Genomic DNA, 16,538 nt, shown 5'->3' on the forward strand with positions numbered 1-16,538 from the left:
CCTGCCTACAGCCATCAGCATTTACAACATCTCTTAATGAAATGAGGATAACGAGGCACACCAACAAATAATTTCCTTTTGGGATTAATAAAGTTTTTTATTTATTTATTATTTTGAACGGTGTAAAGACGCTCTTATCTGCTGTGCTGTATTGCTCGATGTATCACAACTGTATCTTGTCCTTCATCAGTATCTGCTTGGCTTCTGGATCTGCTTGCCTTTTGGTATCAACAAGTACAGATTGAACTAAGTCAGAGAATGTATTTGAGTTTTTTGTGTACGGGACATGAACTAACAGGTAGCTGTTGTGTGTCCCACCTGATGACAAGATCACCAGTAAACTGGAACGGCAGAAGAAAATAATAAAACAACTCCATAAAAGGACTTCCAGGAAATTAAGATATCAGTTTGAACTAGTTTAGACAAAGAACTGTAAGAATGTGTGACACGTCTCTGGGTGGAGCTTTTGTGTTTAAATACAGAAGAAACTAAAGCTCCGGTCAGACGCGTCTTGGGTTTTTGTTGCATCTCTGTTGGTTTGGGATAAGAGCGTCTCCTTTCAGCTGAAAGCTTTAATAAATGTTGGTAATACTTTTTAACTTGAATCTCTCCGACTGATTATTGTGTCTTTTCTCCATGTATCTCCGAACCAATGAGAGGAACAAGTGAATAGGCTGAAAAGTCTGAGTTGTGTTGATTTTCCTCTACAATTTTGGTGCGGAAAAACCGGGATAATGGAGAAGGACTATTTGTAACCGGAGAACTGGACATCAGCACGGTTGTTCAGTGCAGTTCCACAGGCCAGAAAACTGGTAAGAGGAACTATATTTATCCTCTCTGTGGCGTTGCACTGAGTGATCGTGTTGTAAAATATTTTTGTCAGTAGAGATTGAGTGTAAACATTTTTTTTTTTAAGTAATATATCAGTTGTAAGCTTGTGCAAGGATTAGAAAATACAAGTTATGATTAAAAAAGGCAGGTCGGGGACCTGGCCTAGGGTCTGGGACCCCTGTGTGAGTCAACAAAGTCGAGGACTTCTCAGTCGGGAGTGGCGCCCCAAACTTCTTCCCGGACGCGGGGGAAGGTAGCCAGGTTGGATTGAGTTTTCCTGTGGAACGTGACTGCCCACAAATAAGAACAAGAGTTGACCACACATGTGTGAGATCTGTCAGAGATACTTAAATGGTGATGACAAGTTCTGATGATTATTGAAGAAAAAGTGCATTTTTATTTATTTTTTTGATTGTGAGAAACAAACTGAAAGCTGTTCAAAACGAAATCGGAAGAGAGAGTGACTGAAGTGAATGAAGGCTGCGCAGCAAGAGTGTTGGTGTGTGTTTGAGAAGAAACTCTTTGCAGTGTGATTTTGGTGGTTTAATTGCTTTGCCGCCAAGCGAGCTTGTTTTCTCACCGCCGAGTGAGAAAACGAGTCATTTTTGTGTAAAACATAACGTTATACTGACAAAACGTAACAAAATGAACGGTGAATTTGACGCAGACATAGATGTTTCAGGCTGGGGTCAGGGACCCTGGCTCCATCTCGAAACTCAGATTGACAAATTAGTAATGTACCCGATGGACCATGACAACTTGACAAAGAAAAAAATCAGAAAAAATACAAAAGAAGATAATTCAAGCAGTAGTTGTTGATATTTTCTGGGTTGTTAATAAAAAAGTTTGATATGTTTACACAATTTACAGTTTACTTTAAAATGATAATTAAAGTGTTTGCCTGCAGTTTTAGCTCTGAGTCTCAGAAAGGATCAGTACTTTGTGGAAATGAAAACATTGATACCAGTTTATTTTGTTCATCAATTTTATCATCACTCTTATTAGTCATTTACTTTATATCACACTCTGTTAAAGCTTATCTAAAACTGTAGCAGCTAAACCCCTTCAACATCAGTGTGTGAAACCTTCTAACTTCCGTTTCTCAAACCCAGCTCCAGAACCAGTCACTGACCACAAACGTACTGTTTGTTTTTACTCTGATAAGATTGCAAATGAGCGCCTGTTGTGTCAAAACATGTTACGTGTGAAGGTGTATAAATGAGACTGTATTGCTCATGATTTTGGAGAACACACAAGAACTCTTGGGCTGTGTTTTCATTTCATGTGTTCTTCCTTCTGCAGAAGAGAAATAAACCTTGCTACGTGTTTTTAACAAAGTTCTCAGTCTGCTAAATTTTATTGAACAACAAAGTTTGATAAAACTCCACAATTTGGCGTCACGAATAGGATCCTTGGCTGGTCCGTCTGCTCGGTGGACCCAGGACGGTGGCTGATCAACAGGAATCGCAGGATTCTTCTTCTAAACCTCTCGTAAGACATTAAGAGTGAGAGGACGTTCTGGTCTTCCATAGGGAAAATTCGACCTTGACAGAATTCGAAACAGACCGAGAACTTTTGGCTGAAACAACAAAAACAACTACTTAAGGTAAACTGAAAAACTTTTTAATATATAAAAAAGTAGGTTTTAAAAATAAAACCGAGGTAGATTTTGTATAAATGAATTGAGGTAGGTCCCTCTAAAAGGACTGAGAAATAAAATAGTGACAAAGTAGGTTTTAATAATTTAAAACGGAGGTAGATTTGTAAAACCAAACCGTGGTAAGTCTCAATAGAAAGAGACTGAGCGATAAAACGTAAGAAAATGGGTTCAGGAAATAGTAAAACAGAAGATTACATTCCTTGTGGTCCAGAAGCTGACCGGATGCGCAGACTGCATGGTGATTCGTGTCTCAGTTTTATTTCACAGTGGCATTTTAAATTAAATTTTCCAAAAAATGGTTCTTTTGACCCCAAAGAAATTCAAAAATTAAAAGAATAGTTGTTAAAAAAACAAAAAATGTGTAATATGAAAAAAAAATACCAGAGGACATGTTTTTTGCAATGCACAATCACGAGCAAGCGTTTTAAATTGTGGAAAAAACAGTCCAAATCCCTAACACAAAAAAACAGCGTCTAAAATGTACCAAATGACTCAAAAAAGTTGGAAAGGCAACCAAAACTGGCTCTAAAAAATGAGACAATGACAAATTCACAAAAAATATTAGCATAAAATAAAAAGAAATTGCTTAAGGACAAATTAAACATGTCTTTTTCCTCTCCTCTTTTTCTTCACATAAACTGGAGTCCTGTGGACCTCTGTCTCCCATGGCACAGCTGTACCCCTCTCTGGCTGGTTTCACTGACCCACCATCGTACGCCCCACCTGTAACGGCAAAGAAAAAGAAGGAAAAAATCACAAGAACTACCCATTAAAGGTCAAGCTCAGCTGCTCCCACCACCAAAGCCCACTTGGGCCCTTGACTCTGATGATGATTTTCAAGGATATGCACCAGCATCTGATTCAGAGGAAGAAGATGATGAAACCTCACCAGTGTCCTCGCTGAAGACCCCAGCTGATACTAAAGGTCCTGTCGCTGGAACCAGTACTAAAGTCGTCACAAGACAAATGGGAAAAATTAAGGCCCTTGAAGAAAAGGCTGAAGCTATAAAAAAGGAAATTGACGACATTAAACAGCAAGACCTAAAGAACCCCCCCCCCCCCCCCCCCGCAGATTATCATTATCTGACCTTCCCCAAGCTGCAGATGGAGTGACGACCCTGCAGACCTGCTCACCAACCCGATGCTGGAGGTTGGATGACCGACTGGCCCTCAACTCGTGTACCGAGCCTGGCCCAAGGCGACCCTGATCGAGATTGCAAGCCAGCACTTGCCTGACCTGGCACAAGGAGGAGCTGCTGTAGCTGCTGATGTGATGGACATTGAATTGTCAACGTCCAGGCAGATCACAAGGACAACCAACAGTTCTTCACACATGTGGAAAGGATCACAGAACACATCAGTGCAGCGTATCCTCAGACCCCAAGCTTCACCACCATCACAGACACTGTTTCAAAGACCAGATGAAGCCCCACAAGACTATGCTAACAGATTGCTGCCCATCTTCAGAACCCACTCTGGTATTCCCATCGATAATGATGACTGGCAAGAAGCCCCTCAAGCAACGTCTTTTGAGATTATTTTCTGCCAATCTCTGATGACTGGACTTCTCCCACCAATCCGCAAAGCTGTTCAATCTACCTACATAGGGTGGAAAACTGGTGTCTGTCTGAATGAGCTTCTCAGACACACCAGACATGCCTGGGATCAGCACACAGCTGACCAAACCTCCACCCAGAAGAAAAAACAGAGACAAAGTGAAGAGGCTCAGCTCACACTGCTACAAGCAGCGACACAGATGACGCTAAATACAGCTGCTGCCCAGCCATCTCACCCACCAAGACCTCAACAGCAACTGGTCCAGCCTTATCAACAGCAGACTGACCCAGCTGAACCTCGTCCTTGTTTCCAGTGTGGAGGACTTGGCCATTGGATCAGAGATTGCCCACACAAAAGGAATCAGTGGCGTGGCAGAGGTCGCCCGCCATACCAGCCCATACAACAGGGCCCGAGGCCTCAGCAGCCACAAAATGGACAGAACTTTTACCCAAGCCCACTCCGACGCGGTGGACGTGGTTTTGGGCATCCAGGGGGCAGAGGCCGGAGAGGAGGTTACTCCACCTGACTAGTGCCGGGAGACCAGGACCCAGGACTCCAAACTGCAAGTATCAGCACACACACACACCTGTTTTTCTGTCAGACACAGGCAAGATTATTCCTACATATTACAAATACACCCAGTCAGCGTATCTGAAGTTACCCATGCTCACAGTGTTGGTTGAAAATGTCCCTGTTAAATTTCTTGTAGACTCAGGAGCAACACAAACTTTAATCATGAAAAAATGTTTTCCTGATGCTCCACTCTCAGGCAAAATTGTACACTCTACAGGAGCATCTGGTCAAGCTGTTCCTGAAGTTGTTACAGCTCCCCTGAAAACAATAGATCCATTTGACCAATCATCACATGATCATAATTTTTTGCTGTCAGGCTCCTGCCCAGTAAATTTACTGGCTACAGACTTGATTCTAAAATTTAGATTGACACTCAGCTGTGGATCTGAAGGTCTACTTGTGTCAAACAGGAAGAGAATCCAAACACTCTTGTTTCTCTCACTCCTGATTTGTTGTACATTTTTGAATGTTTGTTAACCAACCAAGATCAACAAAATTCTCTGCACACCATGACCAGAGACAGACTCCCACCCACAACTTGTTTCATGTCTGAACAACGCCTCCAGTGCACTGCTCATGTAACTTCAGAGCCTGCTGATCATTTAGGAAACTCATTTCTGATGACACCCGACACACAACTCACCACTTAGTCCCTCTGCTGGACACATGACTATTGTTCTATTTCGTATAAGCTTCGCCCTTTAAGGCTGTCGCTGATGGGTTATCCCGTTATGCGAAGCATTACACTGAAAAAATTTAGTCCACGCTCACCTACTGTGTGGGCCCCACCCGGTCCGTATAAATTATGTTAAGAGCGGGTAATCGGCTCCCATTTTTCTTCAGCGAGCTAATAGCACTGTCAGAAGAACAAAGAAGGAAAGTTGTGTAGATGACCAACCTTTGTTAAGAATGCTTGGCCCATCACGTCGACCTCCGGTCATCCTGGTGAGCTCTCCTCGCTGAGGAGAAGCTGACGAGCAGTCTTGTTTCAAGGTAAGCGCCGAGGAGTATTTCTCAGTGACAGGTCGTTACACGATGGACAACGCCATCTTGTAATTTTCCTCTTATCGCCGCCCCCCGGAGCGAATCGGATGGTTCCTCCGGGACAGGCAGCGTCAGCAGCGGCCCCCCACGGCTCATTCCCTCCTGGAGAGCGTAGTGTCGGTGGAGGGGGGCTAAGCGAATGCTCACCTCATCCCACCTCGTTTCGCATTGGTGATCACATCGCTCCCGCCCGACGGTACCCTCTGGGGTTGCCCACGTAACCCAGGAGGCGGCTGACATGAAGGGACCTTTTTTACGTCCCACGCCTTTTCCCGCCAGTTAGGATGATCCAGCGGGAGGGTTCTTTTTCTAGGCTCCTTTTCCGGCTCACTGTCCTGACCCCATCTGGCCTCGTTTTTCCCAACAGGGTGTCCTACGGGATGAGGCCACAGCCGGCTTTCCTGGTAGATTGTGGGCCCGGTCCCCACAGCCCGCGCCCATCACCAGAGCAGAGGGGTTTTCACCGAGCGGTTTTTCCCTCAGTGCCCCCTGGAGCCGAGCCTGACGGAGGCTTCATTGGAGCAAGATGTCCAGGTGGACCAGCGTCCCGAGCCTCCGGTTAGCGTAACCCAGACGGTGACACCGATCTTCGACCAGCATGCGTTCCAGAAGGCCGCAGCGAACAACACGTTACGCTGTTGGCGTACATATTCAGAGGCGGGAGGAGACAACGCTCTGTCTGCAGAGCAGCTGATGTCATCCCCAACCGGTGAGCCTCTTTGCTGTCTGCTGGCCCGCATCGCAGCCGGAGGACGGAGTTTTTCAGCGTTTCCCCGAGACCGCCTTCAGATAGCGCTCTAGGACAACAAATGGCAGAGCAAATGACGATTGTGGCAGAGAATATGTGTAGGTGACACAAGTTTGGAGTAAAACATCATTTAATGATGAAAGTGTCCATTTTTAGCCAGTCTGTCAGCTCAGATGATCTGACAGTGGCTTTCTCTCACACCCTCCACACGAAATGAGCCAGTGGCAAGACGGTTCCACGGCCGTCTCGCTGAGCTTCAGCCTGTCTGGCCCTCTTCATCCCGGCAACAGAGTGTCCAACGTTTTTCCCAGAGACCCCCAGCAGACGGCGCCCTGGGCCAACGAATCCCAGAGCTCATGGGGGAAAAGATTCAGAATGATGGTCTGCGGAGGGTGTGTGTCAATATGACACAAATGTTGAATAAAACATCATTCATCATTCGACATGCGTTTTCACCGCAGTGGCGTCAAACGTGCAGCCCCACGGTGTCATCAGCTGTCACGCTTCGCCTCAGCACACACCGGCCCACTTAGACATGAAGGTTGGTCCGCGGTCCGAACGCAGCACACGGGCGCGTTCAGAGCCCTTTTCGAGGAAGCCTCGCCTTGGGTCACGCGGAAAACATTCCCGCGACACATGACGGCGGTCGAGGCGGTGGAATGGATGACATCCGTACAAAACATGACGCATCACTTAAACGCACGTCCACTCCACGAACGTTATGCTGAGTGGCTAAAAACATGCTCGCCAGACAGATGGATGGCCAGGGTGTTATGCAAAGGTTACACGTTGCAATTTGCAACCCGATCCCTCCGTTCGGAGAAATTTTAGAGACCGTCCTGTCATCACCAGACCAAATCTCATCCCTAAATGCAGAAGTCCAAGAGCTTCTGATAAAAGAAGTAATCTCCAGAGTTCCCAACGGAGAGAAAAACACAGGGTTTTACTCACGTTACTTCCTGGTTCCCAAACGGACCAGAGGAACGAGACCCATTTTGGATCTGTCAGCTTTCAACAAGGCGATCATGGACAGACCATTTCACATGTTGACAACCAGACAGCTGTTGGACAACATCCAGAGAAACGACTGGATTGTTTTCCGTCGACCTGAAAGATGCTTATTTTCGTATACCGATCATCCCAAAACACAGAAAATTCCTGCGTTTCTCCTTTCAAGGGATGAAGTGTCAGTACAACAGGCTGCTGTTCGGTTATTCCCTCGCGCCTCGTACGTTCTCAAAGTGTGAGGAGACAGCCCTGCATCCGTTACACAGAGCAGGGATGAGAGTTTTGTTTTACCTGGATAACCTGCTGCTGCTGTCACGCTCCAGACAGGAAGCAGTGATGCAGGCTCAGGTGTTGACATCACACCTGTTAAATCTGGGCTTCGCTATAAATTGGAAGAAAAGCTCAATTTTCTCGGCCCAGACAATTGTTTATCTGGGAGTGGAGCTAAACTCAACCACCATGAAGGCTTGTTTATCACAAACGAGAATCGACACTTTAAAAGACCAGCTCCGTCACGTAAGACCTGGCAGAGTGGTAACAGCTGTTTTCCATCATGAAGCTGTTAGGAATGATATAATCAGCTCACACAGTTGTCCCGCTGGGTTTATTACACATGAGACGCCTCCAGAGTTGGTTTCCTAGTTCCAGCGAGAACAGAAGTTCCAAAAGTTCAGAACAGAGGTTCCGAAAGTTCTGAAGTGCTGGAGTTAGTTGGGAGTTCTTCTGAGTCTAGTTGGGATTATGGAACCGTTGACGGACTCACAAGTCATGTGAGTCCACCCGGGAGGTGACCGTGTTGTTGAACGGAGTACCGTCACTACTTCGGACGATTCTCAGCCATCCTAAGGAGACGCTGAAAGGTAGCGTTGAAATGGAACTCCGTACCGGAGCTGACCTATCTTCTGCAAAGGTAACGAGTCGCTTCACTATCGAGTGTACCGAGGCTGAGCTGGGGTCAGATGAAGGGGCCATTCCTTGTCAACACACTTTCCCTCATCCATCTTTTCTCTCCATTCAAACTCCTTCATTCCCCATCTTTAAAACTCTTCTATCTTGCCAGTAATTAATCCAGATATCTTCAGAAATGTCTGTTGTTTTTATTAAGTAAAACGTGCCAAGTTTTATTAATCAGAGCCGATCAGAATAATCAAGTGTACAATGTTTTGATGTTAAATTTTGATTCTGTTAATAAATTACCACATTCATTTTGATGGGTCAAAGAAAATTAATGTCTCATGTCACTGATTAGACCATCTCCCACACAGTACCTCTGTCACATATCTGTCAAGTAGCTCGAAAAAGTGAGAACCCGTTATTAAATATTGATTGTAGTGGAGCTCTTAAGCTAACTGAAGCTAACCTAGCCCTATCTCACTACATATCTGGTGGCCCGGATGGGTCTCTAAAGAGCTTCTCGTGACCCGCTATCCGCCTGTTTGGACATTTTGTGGCCGTACGAATGTTTAAAGAGGTGTGAATTAAATGTGACGGGGTCTGTATCATTGAGATGGACGCTGAGTGTTGGCATAAAAGGTCCAAGTTTTGAGCTTGATACAGCATGATTCTGCTTGTGGTGTTCAGAGAGCTGAAAGTAATGTCAATGTGTTCATTTTAAAGCTAAAATTTGTACATCTGTTGTGTAACTAAAGCTGGCATGCTGTGGTAAAATGCTTTATTCTGTTTAAACTGTAGCAGAGAAGGGGGTTCTGTCTGAACCGGTTCTGTCACTGGACTCGTTGAACGAGTCGTGTTTTGAATGGATAAAATGCTGTTTTGCAGCTGAGCGCCGTCTCAGACCACAAAAATGCTGATTTGTTACATTTGTAGCAGTAAATTGTGCATGTTTGCAGTTTTATGGGCGATTGTTGACCGGACTTTTTCAGGCTAACTGCTAACACTGCTAGCTGGAATCACGAGCTGTGATTGGTTGAAAACCGCTGTTTGGGTCGCTCCGATTTGCTGAAAAATGGGTGACGTGTCTGCGTTCACTCCCTCTGATGTCAGGTTGTAAAACCCACCCTGTTGCTCACGTGTCTATGAAGTCACGTGACCCCGGAAATGAATCTCGGTTCAACCGAAGCCTCCTCTGTGTTTAAAATAGCTACATGTGGCCTGCCACTGTTCCCATAACTCGTGTTTCATGCAAAAAGTCGTGTTTGTTAAAACGACGCCACGTTTAAGCTTTAAACCCGTTCAGAAACGCTGATTTGACCGTGTTCGACCGTATGCTACTTCTGGCTAACGGCTAACAACCGGATGTCAACAGAACGATCCACAGGAAGTTGTCATAGACTCCTGCTGGTATAAATAAGCTTACACCACCACCTGCTGTTGAAAGAGGAGTATAACAGTTTTCCTAAAGGGGAGACTGATAATTCCTCTCATTTTTTTTCTTTTCTTTTTGTTCATACAGCCTGGTTTATGAGTGACTGTTTTAAATAGCGACTTTCTGGTATATAGAACTGCTTAAAAAGCGTTTGAAAACTAAAGTTGCTGTGAGACGTTTAGAAAAATTGCAGGTTTATTTAATTTTAAGTGCTTTAGAGTAAATGTACACTGAGAAGCCTGGTTCTTGTATCTGTTAAAAAATAAGCACATTAAGTAACACTGCCAGAAGGAGGCATTTACTTAAAATATTCATGCATTGGGGTGAATCTTACAATAATTGCCCATTCCTTTGAATAAGTTGACTTATGACAGTACTATTGAGTGAACCCAGAGCTAAAATAGTGTGCTCACTTGAATATAAATATTTACCTGTTAAAATATCTGAAGTTGGCAACTGGTTAACCAGATGAATGCTGGACAGTGAATAACCATGGCAGATGTGACAGAAAAGACTATTGATCCTTGTGTGATGGATTGGTTAGAGAAGGCGTTGGCGCTGCTGACAGAATCCTTAGATCCATATGGTGTACAGGTGGACAGCATGAACTCCAAAGAGTTATTGGAAGAGCTGAAGGGTGTCACAGCGGGTGTGACCTCTACAGCTATAACAAAGTCAAGCTATGATCAGCTGGCTAAGTTTAGCACTTTTACTGAAGGCAACGTTTTATAGAGAGGCGAACAGAGCTGACAACCTTGAAATAAGGTTAAACAGCGAAAGAGAGGAGTACCTCAAGTTCATGGCACAGTCTAAATTTGATCAAGAGACCAGTGCGAATGAGTTACAACGTGAGAGGGAGCTCTCACAAGCTCAGCTATCGTTACAAGCTCACTCATATGAGGAGAAGATGAAGGAGAGGGAGGTCAAGTACCAAAAATTGTGTTCAGACAACGATGTTCTACAACGACAGTTGCAGCAGACATCAAAAGCTCTGAACGGGTGCAGATTGGAAAAGGAGGCGTTGGTCGAACAAGGCTTGCGTTTACAAAGTGAATGTCATACATCACTGGAACGCTTAAAAGCCTGTGAGGCGAAACTAGCCGCTGCAACAAATAAAATTTCTGACATGGGGCGAGGTTGTCTGGAACTCAAAGCCGTACAAGGTCAGAGTCCAGGTCACCCACCACCACCTCAGAAAGATTTTGCTGCACCTCCTGCTCTTAATCTCATTCCGTCACCTCCATATGAGTCTAGCGACACACATCCACGTACAGTTTTGATTCTTACAATATCAATAAAACAGCCGTTGCTCCCGGTTTTGGATTTGCACAAAATTGCAAAATATGTCAATCGATTTGAGCCAGGGCCGTTGGGTTCAACTGACACTAAGGCCTATCTGGACAACCTTGACTTCCAATTAAGAAGCTATCCCAACGCTACAGTTGAGGATAGAGTAGGTTTGATCAGGCTCACTTCATCCAGGACGGTGTTTTCCTTCATAGAGCGTCAACCTGATGCCACAAGAAAGGATTACCGCCTGTTATGTGCTGCTCTTATGAAAGAGTATTCACCCTGCACGGGACCTGGCGGTTATCCAGCCGCCGACAAGGTCGTGCAAGGTAAGGATGAGCCCCCCATGGCATATTATTCCAGGATTTTGCAGGCTTATTTTGGTTACAGGAACGAGGCCAACATGGAGGAAGAAGAACCGTTTAAGTACGTGTTCAGCAAAAATCTCCACCCTGACATAAGGATGTCAGTGCAAATGATGGCTAATTTCAAAGAGAAATCCATCAGTGAGATAAAAAGTTGTGCTGTGAATGTCTTTGAAGCACGTTCACAGGCCAAAACACCAATTGAGGTGTACCCAGGTGAGTGGATTCCTGCCCAGTCATTAGAATTGGAAGGGACGAGAGCGTCGACTCCCCCTCCCAAAAAAGGTGAGAAGAAACAAGGTTTCCCAACAGCCAAACCACGACAGGTGAGTGCCCCCTGGTCCAGACGAGATCCTAAACGGTTTCCCAAGGAACCAGAGGATGACCGATCGTACCAGAAGGGGGGTAAACGCCCTAAGGGTAAAAAGTATGGCACCAAAAGTGACCCATACAAACAGGGATCCCACAGGGAACCCCAAAGGGAGGGTACTGTTTCCCCACCACGTCGGGCTGAACAGCCAAAGACGAAAAAGAAACAGCAGTCGGTCCAGAAAAAGAACCACAATCCTCTGAGCTCGGACGAGACACAGTTGGTTGTTGGACTTGTTGAAAGGTGTTGCCACAGACAAACAACCTGACACGTTGTGTGGCAATATCATTGCTGATAAGTCAGAGCACACAGACAACCCATTACTGCTGTCACTGACAGTCACCATGACGCTGTCGTTGTAAACTCTGACACACCCTCACCTGAGATGGGGGGGGGGGGTACATTCACACGTCACCGACGGTAACCCGTCACAAACTGAAACCTCAGAAGCAGCAATAGCTGTGTTAACGGTTCAGGGTGACACAAACAACAAAGTTGCCGCTGTCTCAGACAGCCACCAGAAACTTGTTGTTACAAACAATGAGAGCCCCTCAACACACAGTGTGGGGGTGATCTCATACATCAATGACAGAAGCCCGTCAAAAGCCGAACTCTCAGGAGCAGCAGCAACTGCACCAACGGTTCGGACCATACCGGTGGACCCATCTCTGACTGAACAAGAGAGCTTCCTTTGCGAGCTGAAACAGTCAGGGCCCACCGAATACTACCTACCATTGGTAGTTAAAGGTGTAGAGATCCAAGGATCCCACACCAAAGATGCTGTACTGTCGTCGGGGACAGATAAACCAGCTATTAAGGACGGTGCCGTGGACGGCCCTAAGAGGTCCTCTGACCCCTCCAGGCTGCTCGCAACTCTGTCAGTACAACCTACAGCCGAGGTAATGGCAGTCACACGTGCACAGGCTACAGCCAAGCCGGCTGATAACACAGTCTCTGTACAACCCGTGCTGACTGACCCAGACATCATCCAACTTCAGAAGTTGGATCCTGCAATAAACTCGATGATGCTGTCTTTGACTGACCCAGAGAAAAACACTCCGCCCGAAGCCAACCTGGATTTCAATTCAGGCCTTAAAGTCCTCTTTCAGCTGCGCAATCAGCTAAAACTACTCAAGTGCAACCTAACTTTAGCTCATGGAGCGACGTCCTCACCCTTGTTCGTGGTCCCCCATGACCGAAGGGGGGTGACGTCAGTTAGGGTAATGCTACCAGATGCGATAACGTGATCAAATCTGACATTCAGAGTGAGTGACGCACCGAAACGTTGTTTCCTAGTTGCTTAATCACTACTTTTGTCAATGTTGAAACGTTGTTTTACTGGTTGCTTAGTCACTGTTTTTGTCGATGTTGAGACATCGTTTAATTGGTTTTTGGTATTGTTTCTGAACACCCCAAGCAAGAATGAATTTTGTGTGTATTTAAGTTAGACAGTAAGAGGACTTTAACTATGCCAACATGCAGTTAATTTGTTAAAATGCAATCTTTGCCGAGTCAATGTAGATTAATGCTACCTTAAGTACCATAATCTACATTGGTCTCACAATGCTTAAGCCAAACCTACTCGAACAATTCTATTCGGGGGGGGGGGGGGGGGGGAAGCTAATCCTTCAGTTGAGTCTCGCCATAGACTCCAAAACATTTAGGGGAAAACCAAAAACCCAAACCTCATGTCGTTCGTCTAAAAGGACAACAGACAATTGAACCAAACTATATTTTGCCATGTAAATCTAACTTAAACAAAGTTAGGAATGGAAAAATAGTTTGGAATGCTATATGAAAATTTATATGAAAATTATTATCTATATGAAAATTTTTCAGCATGACCCACCCTTTAAACTGGTAACTTTAGCTGATCTAAACCATGACAGCTTACACACCAGGTGTATATAGGTTAAGGTCTTATGTAAAATCCCACTCATAAGCCCAACTAAAACCACATAAATGCATAACACATAGAACCAGAATGGCACCGACTGGGAACTACCAGCAGCAACCTGCGCTGAAGGGACCTACGACTCCAACGTGGGTCTCCAATCTTCATCCAGTGGTCGCCTCTGCGGTTCAATCAAGAGAATCCCTCTGTATGCTGATCAATCAACACCTCCATTCGTTGTGGATTTATCGTTGTGGATTTATCGTTGTGGATTTATCGTTGTGGATTATATGACTTTTTCCAATGGATTACAGACTTTGTTTCCAAGGGGTTAAAGCATTGCTACAATGGAATTACCAACAACATTATGGAATTACCAACAACATTGTGGAATTACTTAAACCGTTGTGGGATTACCTTCTTTGACTTTTGTTTTCCTCTTGCTGGATTACATCAAGCTCAAGGACATTCGGAGGCGTAAGTTCATGTTGGAATTCATCCCCATGGACAGGCGATGATTTCCAAAGGGGGGACTGTAGTGAACTAAGCCTCCAGTCAAGACCTGCCTCTGAAGACCTTCATGGGACAGGAACTGTTATTTCATTGATTTGAATCCAGAAATACAAATTAGCTCATCCAGAGACTTTCTAATTGTATCCTGAACTAATCAATTGAAAGAACACTCTCTTTTTTATATTATCATTACTATTTTACAATGTCTTGATAATCAAAAGTGTGTTTAGTTCAAACCATTTTTAAATGTTGAAGTGAACCACTCATTTTAAATCAACTGTGAAACAGTATTAATGATTTTTAATCCTCATTCAAAGTAGAAATCAAGTTAAATGTCTATGTTACAAAGTAATTATGCATTTTTGATCTTCTGTCTGAAGTGAGAAAGGTGTGATGTCGGTCAAAAGTCGGAGACAGTCGCAAACAAGTTTATTGGAAAGAACTGTCATGTTTTTAAACCTCTCAGACAGAAACAAGAAAACTGGCACCTGTAAGTCTGTCATTTCTCCAAAACATTTCTCTGTCTGTTCCTAAACATCTCCACTGTTTTTCTGACTTGTAATGACCCTCTGACGTCACTAAAACCACACCCCTGTTGGTTCTTTCAACCAATCAGGACTTCCCAAAAGTGACCGGAAGCAGAACTCTTTAAGTCGACACTTCCTAGTTCCAGGGAGAACAGAAGTTCCAAAAGTTCAGAACAGAGGTTCCGAAAGTTCTGAAGTGCTAGAGTTATGCCCCTTTTCCATTAGTACCGGTACGGGCCGACTCGACCCTACTTGGCCCGGTTCTGAGGCTTTTCCATTAGTACCGGTACTTAGCACCTGTTACTATTTTCAGTACCCTTGGCTCTGTGGTTCTAACCGGTACGAAGAGGTACAAAAACGTGACGTCAGTACACTGTCGGTCACTGGTTGGTCGGGGGCGGAGTCGGGGGCGGAGTCACTGGATCCTTCAGAAACGTTTCAAAACAATAATCCGCCATTTGCAATTTCTCGGACTGGAGCAGCGGCTGGATTTATTTTAAAGATTTTAAAAACAATACTGACAACATCTTGGTCTAATGTTGATGTGCTGGCATTTTTTGTGCTTGGTGGCCGACAACATAATTCAGAGCAAGCTGGATGGAGCTCTGCTGGTGTAACCCGATCCTCCCTCCGGAGCCTCCGAGCGCCAGGCCGGGCAGGGCGTCATCTCCCCGGCTCCAAGTTCAGCTGGTCACCGCGGAAGATCCTTCGATGTGCCGACTCGGAGGCTCGGGTTCTGGATACCAGCCTTGTGTGCTCAGAGCTCCGCAGGTCACTGCGAAGCTGGAGATGGGGACTCGCAGATGGACGTTGCCAGACCCCGGCCGCGCGTAATCATGATGGCTGACTCCTGATCCCGCCCGGCATTCAGGCGGACTGGACAGTCTGGGACGGACGCTGGAAGCGATTTTTAAATTAAATAACATTTTGTTTTTATACAAAAAATGTTTTAAAAAAATGCTGAAGCGATTTAAAAATGATTTTTATTTTTTTTTTACACGTAAAATGTTTTTTAAAATCGCTTCCACCGTTCGTCGCAGACCCGTCTCTGCCCGCCTGTCTGCGCGGGTCGGACCTTCATGATTACGCACGGCTGGGGTCTTGGAACAGCCTCTGTGAGTGACCAGCTGAGCTGGAGCTGGGAGGATGAGCCTCCCAGCTTCCTCCTCTCCGGAGGAGAGGATCGTGTGACTGCGGGCAGTGTCGTGCGAGACCAGCAGAGCGTTGAAGATTAAAAATAAAAAATAAAAAGACGTGCCAGCTTCATCGTGAAATCCTGTTTTCACTTTAATGACTGTTAACTCAGCTGAAAATCATAAAAAGACACAAAACGATTGGATCTCAGGAATATTTCCCTCAAACATGTTTAAAGAAAAAAGAGACGACCTTCAGTTCAACTTTATTTTAACTCACGAATGTACAAATCACAAAACAAGAACTTTAAAGCAAAGCTAAAAATAAAATGTATATATGTGAACAAGAAAGGAAACCACACATTTAAAATGAACATTAAAAGTAGACACAATGAGTGCAAATACATCAAATGATGATGAAAACCTATAAAAATTTGAATGTAATGTTTTTGTAGAATCTGGTTCATCAGAGTTTTAATTTATATACATATATATATATATCTATAAATAAATATAGATAAATATATATGTATATATAAAAATACATATATATGTAATTTATATACATATATATATTTATATCTATAAATAAATATAGATAAATATATATGTATATATATAAATACATATATATGTATATAAATATATATGAATATATATAAATACATATATATGTATATAAATATATATGAATATATA

The 16,538-nt window shown here is 44.3% G+C and overlaps 1 protein-coding gene across 1 annotated transcript in view; it reads right to left on the bottom strand.

Moving 5' to 3' along the window:
- Window positions 1-6,608: 6,608 nt before the first annotated feature.
- The window catches only part of c18h18orf54 (chromosome 18 C18orf54 homolog), a 63,751-nt gene continuing 53,821 nt past the window's right edge, over window positions 6,609-16,538 (bottom strand). Inside the window, exon 10 of the mRNA XM_037692518.1 lies at window positions 6,609-6,745. Within this exon, the coding sequence (XP_037548446.1) occupies window positions 6,609-6,745 (137 nt within the window). The remainder of the gene's footprint in view (window positions 6,746-16,538) is intronic.

This window comes from Nematolebias whitei, chromosome 18 (assembly GCF_014905685.2).
Source record: "Nematolebias whitei isolate Nwh7 chromosome 18, NemWhi1, whole genome shotgun sequence".
Taxonomy (NCBI): Eukaryota; Metazoa; Chordata; class Actinopteri; order Cyprinodontiformes; family Rivulidae; genus Nematolebias; species Nematolebias whitei.